The sequence below is a fragment of the Rhinatrema bivittatum genome, chromosome 2 (genome assembly GCF_901001135.1).
Source record: "Rhinatrema bivittatum chromosome 2, aRhiBiv1.1, whole genome shotgun sequence".
Taxonomy (NCBI): Eukaryota; Metazoa; Chordata; class Amphibia; order Gymnophiona; family Rhinatrematidae; genus Rhinatrema; species Rhinatrema bivittatum.
This window is the reverse complement of record NC_042616.1, coordinates 25,722,570-25,739,204: the sequence shown is the minus strand read 5'-3', so window position 1 is coordinate 25,739,204 and position 16,635 is coordinate 25,722,570. Positions and strand designations below refer to the sequence as shown.

The 16,635-nt window shown below is 43.5% G+C and overlaps 1 protein-coding gene across 2 annotated transcripts in view; it reads left to right on the top strand.

Moving 5' to 3' along the window:
- Nucleotides 1-2,081: 2,081 nt before the first annotated feature.
- LOC115083705 (zinc finger protein 585A-like) overlaps nucleotides 2,082-16,635 on the top strand; it is a 30,738-nt gene continuing 16,184 nt past the window's right edge. For both annotated transcript variants that reach the window (XM_029587678.1, XM_029587677.1), the window contains exons 1-3: nucleotides 2,082-7,905; nucleotides 8,911-9,387; nucleotides 16,132-16,264. In XM_029587678.1, coding sequence (XP_029443538.1) covers nucleotides 8,926-9,387; nucleotides 16,132-16,264 — 595 coding nt within the window. In that variant the 5' untranslated portion in view covers nucleotides 2,082-7,905; nucleotides 8,911-8,925. The remainder of the gene's footprint in view (nucleotides 7,906-8,910; nucleotides 9,388-16,131; nucleotides 16,265-16,635) is intronic.

Sequence of the window (16,635 nt, the reverse complement as noted above, 5' to 3'; positions counted from 1 at the left end):
CTCGCCTGCTGTCTCTGGGCTGAATCAACTCCTACTGCAACTATATACAGAGGCCCACCTAAATCCTGCCGGCCCTGGCACCCAAAGGCTCAACCCGCAGGGAATGAGGGCTGGTATAGGTGAAGCTCCAATGGCCTCTGCCTATCAGCCCACTCCACCTGCCGATGGTGCTTGTCTATCGTCCAAATGTAGTGTTTCATAAAAATCTTTAAAGACATCACATATGTCCTTACTCTTTCCAACAGTATTTCCTTAAGTAGATTCCATTTTCTCAATAAAGGTTCTCCCTTTCCAAATTTTGACAGTTTCCCAGCCTTATTACCAAAATGAAAGAAGTTATGTTCTGCATGCCTCAACATTCTCTGCGCCTTCATCTGTAAATGAGGAAAGACTAAAGAGGTTAGGACTTTCAGCTTGGAGAAGAGACGGCTGAGGGGGGGATATGATAGAGGTGTTTAAAATCATGAGAGTTGGAAACAGGATGCTGGGCTTGATGGAACCTTGGTCTGTCCCAGTATGGCATGTTCTCATGTTCAGATTTTCTAACACTACCCTATACTCCTATAAATTCTGTTTATTTGTATATCATATTAATTTCATTTTGAGAAGTTTAAGCTTTTCTTCTAACTGTAGAATAGTTTTGTTTATAGCTTTATTTTTCCATAAGACGTCCGAAATCACACCCCCCCCCCCCCCCACCTTGCAGTACTGCCTTGCCAGTTTCCCAGAATAATGTCGGTGAATCCCTGTGTTAACTATTACTAAGTCCATGCTCCTCCCATTTCTTGAGAAGATACTCTCGAAACTCCACATCATCTGCAAGATAACTAGAGAGTTTCCACATTTTCCCACATTGCCCTTCCATTGAGACAATCGGATCCATTAAGGTATGGCCAGAGATTATGCAGGGACCAAATTTTGCTGATGCCGCCTGTGGAAAAATAGGCTTGAGATACCGAGATGCAATCGGTTCTGGAGAGGGAACCGTGTGCCCGAGAGATATGGGTGAAATCCTTGGCCATAAGGTTAAGCATTTTACATAAATATTTTATGCCTTTACTTCTCCCTTTTCCTGATTTTTTTTTATTTTTTAGCTGCATTAGATCTATCAATCTCGGGATCATACACACAATTAATATCCCCCAGTATCGTGAGAAGTCCCTTTGATACACTGATTAATCTACTCACCAGCCTGGTGAAAAAAGCAAGATTGTATTCATTGGGGGCATATAAATTTTCCCAGTGAGAATCGGAAACCCATCTTCTACATTTTTTATCTCATATATATTTATTTATTATTTATTTATTTAGATTTTTTTATATACCGGCATTCGAGACAGCAGTCACATCATGCTGGTTCACATAAAACAGGGGTGCAAAGTAAACATAACAATAACAAAGTGCTGAAAAGGCAGTTACATATAACAAGGTGATAAGAACTTGGCTTAGAGGAAGAGAAAGGACAGGTTATTAATTTACACAAGTAAACGATAGGAGATAAGGTCGACCATAGTGTAGATGGAGATTAGGGGTGGCTTGTAAGTATTAGATCAATTGACGTCTGGGAAGGCTTGTATGAATATCCAGGTCTTTAGTCTTTTTTTGAAGGTTGAGATGCATGGTTCTATTCTAAGATTTGAGGGTATGGAGTTCCATAACGGTGGGATGGCTGTAGAGAAAGCTCGGTCTCTTAGTGTGCTGTGTCTGGTAGATTTGGGCGGTGGAACCTGTAGCGAACCCTTGTATGCATCTCTTGTCGGTCTTGACGAATTGTGTAGTCGGAGAGGGATCTGTAGGTCAATGGGAGCCAGTTGGTGGATGTTTTTATATGTGGTGAGAATGGCCTTGTATATTATTCTAAAGTGTATCGGTAGCCAATGGAGGTTCTTTAGAATAGGGGTTATGTGGTCCCTTCTCCTGGTATTTGTCAGAATTCGTGCAGCTGCATTTTGCACCATCTGAAGCGGTTTGGTGTATGAAGCGGGAAGGCCAAGTAGGATGGTGTTACAATAGTCTAATTTTTAAAAAATGATTGCTTGCAGAATGGTTCTGAAATCTTGGGCATAGAAAAGAGGTCTAATTCTTTTCATAACTTGTAATTGATAGAAACAGTCTTTGGTGGTTTTGTTAATAGTGGCTTTGAAATTCAGGCGATTATCAACTAGGACTCCTAGGTATATCAGCTGAACAGTCACATTTTTATTCAGCAGTATAACCACACCTCCTTTCTTCCTCTTGGCCGCTGAAAAATAGCATTCTTGTACCCATTCCTTTTTTAGTTTCTTGCTTTCATTCTCCCGCTGACTTATGCCTAAGTAAAGCTTGTAAGATCTTCTTTCTTATTTGATCACCCAGAAAGTTATATGTCACTTAATGCAAAACTGAAAATTGCTGTAGCATGGTGAGAGGCTCCCAGCTGCATCTCTCACCAACATAAAGACTCCAATCCTGGTACCCCTTACGAATCCAAGCTTTCATATCCTTTTGACTCTCATTGCAACCATTCTCCATGCGCCATAACCCCTCCCTATTTGTGTATATGACTCCTCCATCTTCCTCCCTCCCCTTCTCTGCCCCGCCTAGCTTCAGCTCTTCTAACGAGCATGAGGTCCATAAATGTGAACGGGTACCATCCCCACTCACACCACAAAGATCTCCCTTGAACAATTAACAGTTAACCCCCACCACTGAAATCTCGACAACGCTACTAAACTTTCAGGCAGTTACTTCCCCTTCTCAATCCAATATTCCTTCCCAAACCACTTAAATTACTAAATAGCTCCTAATCCATGTAGCTAACAAAAAAAAAAAAGTCTCAAACTCAGTGAGGCCTTCTCCAGTAGAGAGCTGAAGAAAAGAATCTTCTCCCTTCATGTGTTACCGATTTCCAGAAAACTCAAAACGGGCCCAAATCCTTACAGGAGCCATCTCCAGCAAGAACCTTGGTATCTGTTCCACTACTTGCCGATTAGATGGTAGACACAAAATGTTGCGATCGTGGACCCTTGGCCCGAGGTACTGTTGGCAACACCTGAGGGGGAAACCCCCACAGGTCCCCATCGTTGGGTGGCGAGGCTGAATGGGAAGCAGAGGCCACCCTGAACTTCACCTCTACCAGCCCACGTTACCCACAGGTTGAGCCCTTGGATGCCAGGGCCGGCTGGTCTTAGGTGGGCCTCTGCGTGGATGATCCCAGGAACTTGGCGAGAGGGCACGGAGGCAGCAAAGAGAGAAACCTGAGGGCAGGGCTGATGGCGAAGTCGGATCCAGTCCAGAGGTCAAAGCAAGCAGCAGAGGGCATGCTCAGGCCTGGTCCAGAGGTCAGAGGCAGGTGGCAGAGAACGTGGTCAGGAAGCAGTCTGGGTCAAGAGCCAAGGTCCGTCCGAGGGAGAAAGGAGAACAAGCGGGAACTGGAGTGAGGGAATCCGGAACAGAGGCAGGAACTGGAGGCAGGTGCAGGAACAGGAACGCAGGAACTGGAACAGCAACTCTCGAACTCAAGCAGACAAGAGCGAGGAGACCTGTTGCCAAGGCAAGCTCTGACTGTCAGAGCTTGCCTTATATACTCAAGCCTGGAGTCGTCATCACTAGGGGGCCACGGCAGCTTTTCCCGCCATGGCTGGAGGGCAGCCTGGGCAGAGGTTGGAGTGGCGGCACCTCCCTGCCATGGAGGAGAGAGAGGAGTCGACTGTGGCCAAGCTGGGCAGGCGGCAGGGCCACGGCCCAGGCCCGGTGATGGGAGGTAGGAGCAGGCATCTTGTGACCAGGAATTGTAACACAATTGAGATTACACCCAGATATACGTGCTATACCCAACGTGCTATATCCCTAGCTGGACCCTCCCTATGGAACTCCATTCCCACCCAACTACGCCTTGAGACATGCCCCAGAAAATTCAGACAAAACCTCAAGACCTGGCTCTTCACCCGTACACGTGAACATCCCAAGCATTCTCCCTCCTCCACCCACTTCCCCCCACCAACCCTCCTCTCCTCTCCCCACACCATCTCCCCGCCCCCTAAGCACACCCCTCCTCCCCCCTCATAACGCCCCCCCCAGATGCTTTCTGTAAATAATTCACCTGTATATAATGTCCTCATTGTATATATCTATCCATATCATATCGCTTGTTAATTTGTATAGTTTACCTTTGTTTTCTTCCCCCCACCTTCCCTGATACCCAGTTCGCCTATCAGTTCATTGTAAAGCCCAGTTGGCTACCTTATGTTACATGGAAACCGATGTGATGTTTCCCGAACGAATGTCGGTATACAAAAATTGCAAATAAATAAATAAATAGATACAGCGGCTTCCATACTGGGCTTCCTCAATTTTTATAACAAACAAATCATGGGTCCAAGAGTTTCCAACTGCCTGATTGCAGCCTTCACCAGAAACCAGAGAACTTCTGGGTTGGTGTAAAATCCTTAAAGGCCATCCAGAAACTGCTTAGCTTTCTCAACTTGATCAAAAACTTGCACTGCACCTTCATCCCATATCTGAAGATGTGCCAGTTATTGCAACGCAAATCTGATTTGCTTTTGTGCAAGTGACTAGTATAATGGGTTAAACTTTCTTCATGTTGCTGCCACCTGAAGGGAGTATTCTTGGAATAGCTGGACGGAAAACTCTTAATACTTTAATTCTCTCAACTTTCGGAAACTTTGCATTATCAATTGTTTATGCACAAAGTTTAGGACTCTGGCTGTCATTATTCGTGACTGAAATTCTCCTGCCCGCCTGCTGCCCAACTGATTCCAGGATATTTAAGCACTCTAGTAGCCAATTTTCTAAAAAATCTGGTAGGTTTTGATCAGCAATACTCTCCGGCAGACCTATAATTCTGATATTATTTCAGCAGGAGCGATTCTCTAAATCCTCAAGCTTTTCCTTCTGCCCCATTTTATATTCTTTTCCAGTTCAACAATCCTCCCCTTGTATGCCACTACCTCATCTTCGATAACAGAGACCCGTCCCTCCACATTTTCAATTCACGGGCTGATTTTGGAAAGGGCCGCTTTAAGGTTACCACTGCTGTTCTCAACTCTGCAATCATTTCATTAGCAAGGGAAGGCCCCACCGTGCTCGCACTGATAGTGGCCATTTTCCCCTCTCTTATGCTCACATTTTCTTTGTCCTTTTTTGCCCCTTTAATGGGCATATTTTCCTGAGATCTTTGCATAAAATGGTCAAGTGACATAAAGGGTCTTACCAGATGAAGATTAGTTCTGTACAGCAAGCTATAATGGTGGATGAACCGTGAAGGGGGGGGGGGGTGGCACCCAGAACACTGAGGAAAGACGTCTTCCCAGGCTCACCACATCACGTGACCTCCAGGCCAGGAATTTTTAAAGACATAAGGGACTGGTTTTCCTTATTCCTACAGAACCAACTGGGATATCAGGACTTCTCCCTTTAATAGGAAATTCTCAGTTTTCTCCTGGTGTTTCTGGAGGAGTATTTGAAGAATGGCACACAGAAGGAATAATAAATGTTTCCTCTCTTTATTGGGTTTTTTTTATGTGCAATATTTTTTTTATTAACAAGATAGAAAAATTATATCCAAGGGGATGCAGAAAAACAAATACATTATATCATGTAATACAGTAATCAATATGATGACTTTAAATCCCCCCTCTCTCTCCAAATTCCAAACAGCCTCTACCAAAAATTGCTAAAAATGAAAAGTTGTAGATTAGGGAACACTGCCCATATCACAAAGGCTTGGTACGGCCACACCTCAGCAACACACCTACTCAAGTTTGTGGGGAAAGCCAGTATTCAAATGTGGTTTGGCTTTGTTGATAGGAGACAGTCACCAGAATTACTCAATTAGCGGTTGATGGGTATTCCAGTCAAAACTTGGGTGAGCAATTTTTGACAAATTAAGATCCAAACAACAAAAAATAACCTCCCAACCTAACTGCAGCTGCTGGAGGACCTGGCAATTTTAAACATCTCCAACGAGCAATTGTTAGTTTCTATTTCACGTGTTCTAGTTACTAATAGTTATTCTACTAAAAAAATGCAACACTTCATCTTTCATTGTCTTTAGAGATAAAATTCTACGTGGCTATGGCACAGTTGCTCTATTCATCCGATCTGAACCCCTTAAGCCCCCAGGGCTCCTCTCTAATATTTTTCATTAACAGGTCATGTAACCAATCAGTGCTTCATTCCCTGATGACAAGCATTCTTACATCACATTATTAGTCTTAGTGTCACATAATTGGTCCAATCACAGAACTTATTTAGGGTCTGTCCCATTGTAACCAAGTCCATATACTGATACCATACCCATTTTTTCTTACATACCAGGTATCATCAATTATCTCATGCTAGGTGTCAACAATTGCGAAGTCTGATGCAATAGTGCACAACTCATCTCTGAAGTCAGCATGTAGCCCACTCCATATTTTGACAACAATGTGCCCAAACAAAATCTGACAATACAGTCACTTCTTGAGATAACAGCAACTTGGAACACAACATGCTTGCTAAGCTCTGCAAGATCTAAAATGTTTCCCCTGTGCTTTTCCATATAGCCAATCCATCAAATATAGAGACCTTTAAGAACCCAAAGAAAGCTTTTTCTTACTCTAAATTCCACACTTTATTGTGCAGCTCTATTAGCGATAAGGACAAGATTTTGACCATGTTTGTGGGTGAAAAAGCTGCCTGCTAGTCGAACTGTCTCCCAACAAATTTCTGTTCCAGTAAATACAACTCCAGCATTGATCCAGAGGGCCATTGCTGCAGAGATCTGTGGAGCCACTGGGAACTGAGGGCTGTGCTGTACCCCGCCTCCTCTCTCCATGCCATCTAATCACAACACAGGAAAGGAGGCATGTGAGTGGGAACAGAGCTCTTTCTCCTTGATCAGGAAGCTGTGGGAAAGAGAAGGAGCCTCTTGCAAAAACCGGATTTTCTGTGTCCGGACAGTACTTCTGAAAACCTGACTGTCCTGTCGAAAAATGGGCAGTTGGCATCCCTACGCCTAAGGGACAACCAAATGCATTGGGCACCAGAGACCCTCGCTATGTCTCTGGCTTTCCCCCACAAAAAGATCCCACCCCTTGGAACAAGGAGTGATGATATTTATTTATTTATTTATTTATTTATTTATTTATAACTGTTTTTTTATACCGAAGTTCAGGTAACAGAATTACTTATCACTCCGGTTTACATTAAAACAAGTAGAAAACAATGATGATAGAAGTTGCTAGCAGGAGTGACCCCAAAAATAGAAAACTTAGTTTGTGTGCCCTCGGGGAAACTGAATTCCCCCAGGAAAGGGTTACACTGGGCAAGGATTTTTTGAGAAAACGTTTTTCAAATGTTTTCACATATAAAGCTCTTTTGAAAGGTGTTTTCCAGTGATGGCAGTTCGCTTGCAAGTATAACGCTAAAATGCTGTGGAAATTTTAAGTTTTCTAGGTTTTTCCTTTATATATATATATATTTTTTTTTTTTTTTTTTGTCAGAATAATGTTGGGGCTTTATAATTATTTACATTTTTTAATGTTCAAATATATTTTTTTAAAAACCCAACAAAACTTTTTGATATTTGAAATGTTTAATTATGCCAGCGTGTTGTGTGTATTTCTTTGATGTTCATTCATTCACAGGGGAGCATTCTGAATTGCGATTTAAAGTAAATCTATTACAGACTAAGAAGAGGATTGAGGCTGAGTGCTGCCAACCCTCTTAGTATCAGGAAGCCCAGCCAGCGGTCGCAGAGTGATGACGCAACGGCGGCCGCAGCCAATCAGATGCGGCAGGGCATGCAGAAGGCGGAAGAGGAAGTCGCAGAGGGAGAGTTCGCCGACCTCTAGTGTTCAAAGCCAACCGATTTACTTTTCTTAACGAGAAATATTCGATTGCAATAAAATTCAGCCCCGCAGGGTAAGCGGTGCCTTTCCAGCCGGTTCTTTTCCCGGTGTCCCTGTGACACTTTCTAGCGAGCAGAGCAGCAGTGAGTGTAGGGAGGAAGGGGGCTCTGCACGGGGAGTAGAGGATAAGAAATCAAGGTGCGGATCAGGTCTTTAAATCTGAGTCCCTGAATGCAGCCGTCAGTATGAGCTGTTCTGATTCCTGCCTTTGATTTTCCCCCACACAGTTGGCTTTTTAAATCTTGGGCATTAAAATGTTAGGATTTAGAGGTCAAGGTTTTATTTAGAAAAATCCCCACAAGCTCAGGTGACTTAAATAGGAGCTGTGTGAGGAAGCAAAACCCCTCCCCTGTAAGGAGACTACGAAGGATGTTAGGCCATAAAAGACTTGTCTCACAGCTCACATTTTTATTGAATACAAAAACCTAATTTATCCCCAGCCTACAGAATCCATCTCTAGACATTAGGAGAGAAGCTGGAGGAGGAATCTATGATAGTGATGTTGTAAGAGGAGTGAGCTTACTAGATTCTTTGTATTTTGCACAGCACAGAAGAAATGTATTTCTGTTCTGTTTCTCCTGTATTGCATTGTATACAGAGTCTAGCTTCTTGGGGTTTCCAGTTTAGTTTGTGTCTGTTTCTAGTGTGTGGTCACTTACCCTGTATTTGGTGAGGGATAATACTAACGTGTAGTTTTTGTGTAAAGATCTGTAGCAGTCCAGCTTCTTTTGTTTTACAGTAGTAAATAGATTTTTGTTATTTATTTAAAAACATTTCATATTCACATATAAGAAAAGCTTATTATATAGGAAACTCTAGGGCATGTTGCTGTATATCTAGTGATGCTGTTGCATAAAGAGGATCGTTGCAATATGAGTTTTGGGAGTTAGTGTTGTTTAGAAGTGATGGGTTTGATACAATGGTGCTGAATATGTTTTCTGCAAGGTTTTGTGTTATTTTACAAAGTATCTGGTACAGAAGGGAATTAACTCTCCAGATTCTCTTTTTCTCTTATCAGCCCAACCGGCCTCTGATGCTGACTACATTGAATATAAAAGGAAAGTCTAAATCTCACCCGTCTCTTACGGATATTCCTTTCGGACCAATGGATGGTTTTGTTGGTTCTGTGAATTCAGTGCTGGGATCCAGACCTGCCGTGGTGGAGCGGTCACAGTCTGTAGTGCAGATGCCTCGTCTGGAGCAGCCCAGGAAGGTTATGAAGACAGCTGTGGGGGTTCTGCCTTCTCCAGAGCCAGATCCCTCCTCAGTGCAGCCTCTGGCAGAGCCCCCGGGATCAGAGGAGGGGGCAGCTCTGGATCCACTGCAGCCCAAAACTCTGGGCTCTTTGTGCATGGTTCTGGTGCGGCCAGAAGTGACAATTAGCAGTAAGTTGGAAAGGATTCAAGGGGAAATCTCCTCACTGGAGCTGCGCTCAGTGACCCAGGAGAAGAAAATCTCTGCCCATGCTAAACAGCTGCAGGCGCTGGAGAGCAAGGTAGGTCATTTCCTCACACATTCTCTTGCGTCCGTTCAAGATAAGCTTTCACTTACAAGGAAAATTAAGAAATTAGAAAATGTTGAAAAAAAGAAAAATATTTTAGAATTTTCAACTTCCCCAAGATTGATATATTTCTCCAGGGGAGATGATTAAAAATTATTTAGGGGAGGCTTTGCAAATATCTAAGGAATATCTTCCTCCAATTAACTAAATTTCTTTTCTAATAAGACATTTAAAAAGATTTTCTGGCTCTTGTTGCTGAGCCACAAATTTCAAGAAACAAGAAGTCGAACCCAAAAAACGTGGTGTCCTAATCGACCCCCTCCTGAACCTAAAAACTCACATCAGCTCCGTCCTGAAAGGAGGTTTTTTTTACAAACTTAACATCATCAAAAAGCTCAAGCCACTACTTCACACTCATGATCTTAAAACAGTTTTCCAAGCCACCGTCTCATCCAAGCTGGACTACTGCAACGCCCTATACCTTGGACTCCCTCACTCTACCATCAAACCCCTCCAAATACTTAAAAATGCCACAGCGAGACTCCTCAGCAACACATGCAGAACAGACCACATCTCCCCGGTCCTTAAGGACCTGCACTGGCTCCCCATCTCTTTCCGTATCCTGTTCAAAACCCTCACCATCGTTCACAAATCTATTTACAAGAGTGACTCCTCATGGCTCACCGAACCTCTCCGACTCTCCCAATCGACACGCCCTACTAGAGCAAACCTCGCCTGCACCTTGCAAGTCCCACCCCTCAAGAAGGCCCGCCTCTCCGCAACCAGGGACCGGGCCCTATCTATCGCCGGTCCAACCCAATGGAACGCCCTGCCCTCCCACCTCCGCCTTGAGCCATGCCCCATGAAGTTCAGAAAAATGCTCAAAACATGGCTTTTCCACCAGGCCTTTCCGGACTAGCCCCCCCCCCATCTCCCACTATTCACCCCGACCCCTCCCCCTTCTTCGATGTAAATACGTTTATCCTCATACCCACCCCGAATCTTTATAAACATGTTATGTTCTATATATCATCTTTTGCAATTTTGTAGATATGTTCATATCCCTCCACTCCCCCCCCCCCCCCCTTTCTCTCCTAGCTTGATATCTGGCTCCTCCTCATAGCCTCTTCTCTGTCCCGTGTTTCGCACTTGCTGCATCGGGAGGGACCAATGTACAGTGTCAATCTACAATATAACAGTGTAACAAGGTAGGTAAGTGGTGGAAACAAAAAGGCTACGGTGAAACAGAACGGTCACATACCTTTAAAGTTAATCTCCAGAAATCATAAAAGTTCCTCAAAACTTCACAAACATCCACACTCTTGATTATTTTTAAGCTTTTCGATGAATGAGTTTCCTTTCCAGACTCTCACTGCATTGGCGAAGAGTTTTCCTGCCTTGTTTCCAAAGTAGAAGAAATTATGTTCAGGACCTTTGGCGCATTCTCTGTGATCTTTGATGAAGGATCGTGTTTAAGCTCTTTAGGATACTTTCATACTCTTCCTTGTGTTTTTTTTTTTGTTTGTTTTGTTTTTAAATCCATGACTCACTAACTTCCCTTTTACTATTTTCAGTTTCTCCTCCAGCTGTAATATAGACTTATTTAACTGTTTGTCTCTACCAATCAAATACAACATTATTTCCCCTCTCATGACCACCTTGCTGGTTTCCCAGAAAAGCCTCAGAGAGTCCTTATGAAGACTATTGTTACTTTCAAACTCCTTCCATCATTTAAAACCAGAAAGGATTGAAAATCAATGTCGCCTCGTAGAAACACAGGAAATCTCTAAATTCTTTCCCTCTTCTCATCCTCCGTCCTCTTAAAATCCATCCCTATTATAGAGCGATCAGAGATAACCGGTGACCCAATTTTGGCTTTGGTGATTCGTGGGAAAAAGGATTGAGAGATTAAAATGTACTCCGTTCTGGATAGAGAATTGTGTGCTCTGGAAATGTTGGTGCAATCCTTAACCTCGGCGTTTCATGTCCTCCAGACATCCAGGAACTGTAGTTCTTTACATACATAAGAAATCCCCTTTCCTTACAAATTCCTTATCCCACTAGCTCCCGCTGACTTATCTAACATGGGATCCTGCCATCAATAGAGTGCCCTTCATGTTGATTAATAGTACATTTACTGAGGGTGTGGAAAAAGTAGGATTGTACTCATTTGGAGCTTAAAGATTGCAAATAGTAACATATTTCCTAGTAAAAATGATAAATCTTCCCTCTGGGGCCTGAGTCACTTTTCTCTTCTTGAAGGTGGGTGTTCTGATTAACTAGGATAGCCACTCCAGCCTTGTTACCTTTTGCTGCAGAGAAAAAACCCCCCAAACATTCACCCAATCCCTTTTCAGTTTTTTTTACTTTCTCCTTCTGAAAATTGTGTTTCTTGTAAACGGGCTGCCAAGGCTTCAGCAAGCCCTTGTTTCTCGTTGATAGGTGTGCCAAGCCCGTTACTATTCCATGAAATAACTCTTAGCCTACCACCTCTCCATAGGTATACCCCGAAGTAATAACTGTGAAGCTCTCATGAATGGGGACCAAGCCCCCAGCCTGGCTGCCTCCCTCTGCCTAAATTCTGATGAGCATAGTACCCCTTTGTTTAAAGATTCGGGCCCCTCTAACGACATTCTTGCTTTATCTGGTTTATAAGATTCTCCCTTGTCTCTACTTTCCTTCTTGATTTGCCCTCCTCTCCACCCGCTCCCTTCCCCCACCCTTCTTCCTAGCCAGCTACTTCTTCCTATTAACCATGAGGTACGCTAAACAATGTGTACGGGGTGCCATCCCCCTTGAAACGGGAACAGACCTAATGCTTGGATCCCCAAGAATCCCCTCCCTCCAAGGTTATCTTTATCCTATATCTTAGGGTTAACATCCTAACTTCATACAATTAAATCAAGTATCATAGAGTCCGTAAACAGATGATCGCTCCGGGTATTTATCATTTCAGCCCTCTAGAGCTCTCTGGGAGCAAAGTCCATCCTCTTTGACCTCCGGGCCATCTCCAGTACGACCCCATCCCATAGGCAGCTGGAGCTCGATGAGAGATGACTTTTAAACCCAATTCTACTTACTGGCAGAGTGACAGGTGAAACAGGCCACGTCCGGTGTGACCCTGTTGGGTGTCTCTTCCATTAATGCACTCTGTATATTAATTACTGAGTTCTCTCACTTCTCACATGAAGAAGAGAAAAAGGCTCCAGGGGCGATGTGGGATACTATAGACCAGTGAGCCTGACTTCAGTGCCCGGAAAAATTGTGGAAACTATTCTCAAGATCAAAATCGTAGCGCATATAGAAAGACATGGTTTAATGGAACAAAGTCAACATGGATTTACCCAAGGGAAGTCTTGCCTCACAAATCTGCTTCATCTTTTGAAGGCATTAATAAACGTGGATAAAGGTGAACCGGTAGATGTAGTGTATTTGGATTTTCAGAAGGCATTTGACACAAAGTCCCTCATGAGAGGCTTCCAAGAAAACTAAAAAGTCATGGGATAGGAGGCGATGTCCTTTCATGGATTACAACCTGGTTAAAAGACAGGAAACAGAGAGTAGGATTAAATTGTCAATTTTCTCAGTGGAAAAGGGTAAACAGTGGAGTGCCTCAGTGATCTGTACTTGGACCAGTGCTTTTCAATATATATATAAATCATCTGGAAAGGAATACGAGTGAGGTTATCAAATTTACGGATGATACAAAACTATTCAGAATAGTTAAATCACAAGTGGATTGATACATTACAGGAGGACCTTGCAAGACTGGAAGATTGGGCATCCAAATGGCAGATGAAATTTAATGTGGACAAGTGCAAGGTGTTGCATATAGGGACAAATAACCCTTGCTGTAGTTACACGATGTTAGGTTCCATATTAGGAGCTCAGTATGCTGCAGCAGTCAAAAAAGCAAACAGGATGTAAGGAATTATTAGGAAGGGAATGGTTAATAAAACGGAAAATGTTATAATGCCTCTATATCGCTCCATGGTGAGACCGCTCCTTGAATACTGTGTACAATTCTGGTTGCCGCATCTCAAAAAAGATATAGTTGCGATGGAGAAGGTACAGAGAAGGGTAACCAAAATGATAAAGGGGATGGAACAGCTCCCCTATGAGGAAAGGCTGAAGAGGTTAGGGCTGTTCAGCTTGGAGAAGAGACGTCTGAGGGAGTATATGATAGAGGTCTTTAAGATCATGAGAGGTCATGAAAGAGTAGATGTGAATTGGTTATTTATACTTTCGAATAATAGAAGAACTAGGGGGCATTCCATGAAGTTAGCAAGAGCACATTTAAGACTAATTGGAGAAAATTCTTTTTCACTCAACGCACAATAAAGCTCTGGAATTTGTTGCCAGAGGATGTGGTTAGTGCAGTTAGTGTAGCTGGGTTCAAAAAAGGTTTGGATAAGTTCTTGGAGAAGTCCATTAACGGCTATTAATCAAGATTACTTAGGGAATAGCCACTGCTATTAATTGCATCAGTAGCATGGGATCTTCTTAGTGTTTGGGTAATTGCCAGGTTCTTGTGGCCTGGTTTGGCCTCTGTTGGAAACAGGATGCTGGGCATGATGGACCCTTGGTCTGACCCAGCATGGCAATTTCTTATGTTTTTATGTTCTGATTTCCGGCATCGGACAAAATAATCGGCCCAGATTGGCTAGCAAAGGTATCATTCCCTCACATCCTCCATCTTTCAATGACATCACCCCATCTCAGGAACAGCTTAAACTTTATTCTCCCCTCGTTTAGGACAAAAACCATCTTTGGAAGTTAAACGATTCTTTTATACATGAAAAACCGTAACACCAACTTGGGGAAAGCATCTCAAGGCAGTTGGTCACTAAATTCTTCAGCTTCCAGGAGTTTATCAGACATACGTGCCCTACTCATGCGCCATGTGTGCAGGCGTGCTGGAAAAGGCAGCGCAGATTTCACTAAGGTGGCACATGTGGTTGAACTCCTTATGCTGGAGAGGGAGACCTTCGAGGTGTAGTCCTGAAAGATACGGACTGGTTTATCCTGATAAAGCCCCTTTTGATGTTTGTTGTAAGTTTGCATAACTTGTTGCTTATGCATCAGGTTCAAGACCTTAGCAGTTATAATCTGCGGTCTCACATCCCCGTCTCACTTGGGGCCAGGCCTGTGAGCCTTTTTGATCTTCAGGGCCCCCATTAATTCGAACAGCTGTATGGCTGCCAGTATCCAGGATTCAAGAGAAGCCGCTAAATTTTTATCCTCGGCGCTCTCCAGTAACCCACCAGCCTGATATCTCTCCTTTGGGACTTACTCTCAAGATCTTCTATTTTGTCCTCTCATTGTCCCACTCTTTTCTCCAGGGCTGCAATTTTACCAGAAGATGCTGTCGAGACATCTTCTAGCAGTGAAACTCTCCCCTCGACCGAATCAATCCACAGGCTAAATTGAGCAATTACAGTTTTAAGTTCATTAATTTGCTCCAATATGGCATTGAGTCTACCGTCCAAAGCAGCTACTACTGCCGCCAAAACCGTTCCTGTTATATCTGCAATTGTTTCCTGGTTTACAGAGGAACTGCTCTGTTTTGTTGAATCGCTGGCCATCTTTTCCGATGTCATTCATGACTTGTCTTTTTTTTCTTTTTTGTCCTCCTTTCAAGGGCATCCCCAATGGCGATTTTTGCATATGCTTATCAATAGACATAAGGCTCTCTCACCAGTTTAGAAGATAAGACATTTTAGTCTCCGTATGCGCTGGATGAGGGATGGTGCCTAGAGCCTGAACAAACATGTCTGCCCAAGCTCACTACATCAAGTGACCTCTTATTTCACTTTTAATGTGTCTTCTGCTGGATCCTCCTTGGCTGCCATCCCACTATCACTTGGTTACCTCGGGGCTCTGTCCTAGGCCCGCTTCTCTTCTCTCTCTATACTAATTCCCTTGGTGCTCTGATTTCATAGAAATGTGATAGGCCATGCAGTCCTTTTCTATCTAGTCTGCCCATCTACCCGAATAAGTTATGGATCCCATGCTTAGAACAATTTTATTCCTAATACTGTATCTCTCCCTTGGGCTTTTGCAAACTAAACACATAACTCTCTCCACTTTTTTAGCATTAAATCTTAGCTGCCAGACCCTCGTTCATTCCTCGAGTTTCACTAGATTCCTTCCTGGCTGACTTTATATTGTAGACTTTTCTATCATTGGCAAAAAGAGAAACCTTTCCTAACAGTCCTTCCATAATTTTGAACACAAAATTATTGAAATAAACCGGTGAGAGGACGGATCCATGCGACCCACCAATAGCGACACCAACTCCTCGGGGTGAACTCCATTTAACATTGCCCTTTGTTTGCCCACCCAGTCAGTCAGCTTAGGGCCCATACTAAGGACGCTCAAAGTATTTGTAAGTCAAGAAGGTCTTATTGAAATCCAAGTACCACTACACCAGGCACTCTCCCTTAATCCAGCTCTCTGCTAAACCAATCACAGAAATTGATCGGATTTGTCTGACAAGATTTACATCTGAGAAAACTGTGCTGCCTCAGATCTTGCAACCATCTCTAGGTCTAACTGTGTGTTAGGATTTAGCACTACTGCTGCTATTTATCAGCACTTACAGACACATACAGGAGCTCTCCTGATGAGACAGAATCAGATGTTCCTGATGGTCTGGATAATGCTCTGTTAGATCTGGGGTTTTATTATTCTGAGCCCTCTCCACGTGTCCCTGAGTGTTTCCGGTTTGTGTTTCAGGTGCCGGTGACGTTTGAGGACATCGCTGTCTCTTTCTCCCAGGAGGAGTGGGGGTATTTAGATGAAGAGCAGAAGGAGCTTTACAGGGAGGTGATGAAGGAGAATTATGAGACCCTGAGCTCTCTAGGTCTAGGTAAGGATTGCATTATCTGCATTTCTAGTATACACGGAGGATGTTTTACTAAACGTCATTGGGTCAATGCCACACAGTAAATGTGCACACAGCCCTGGATTTCCCCTCTCTCTTATGTAGGGAACAGGAAGGGCGGGATTGAGGCAGACAGAGCTGGGGTGAACCCCTGATAAGAAATTGGCAGCTTATCACTGATGCTGTAAGAATGAAGCAGCCCGGTGTATCCCCAGAGCCCTCCGTCTCCTGCGGCATGGAGTATCTCCTTCTCTTTTCTGGGCCACTCTCCCACTCCCCTCTACAGCAATAGCAATTTGGATCTCCCTCCCTTGATCTCAGATTCTGTCTGCAGGTAATGGAACCTCCTCTTCTCT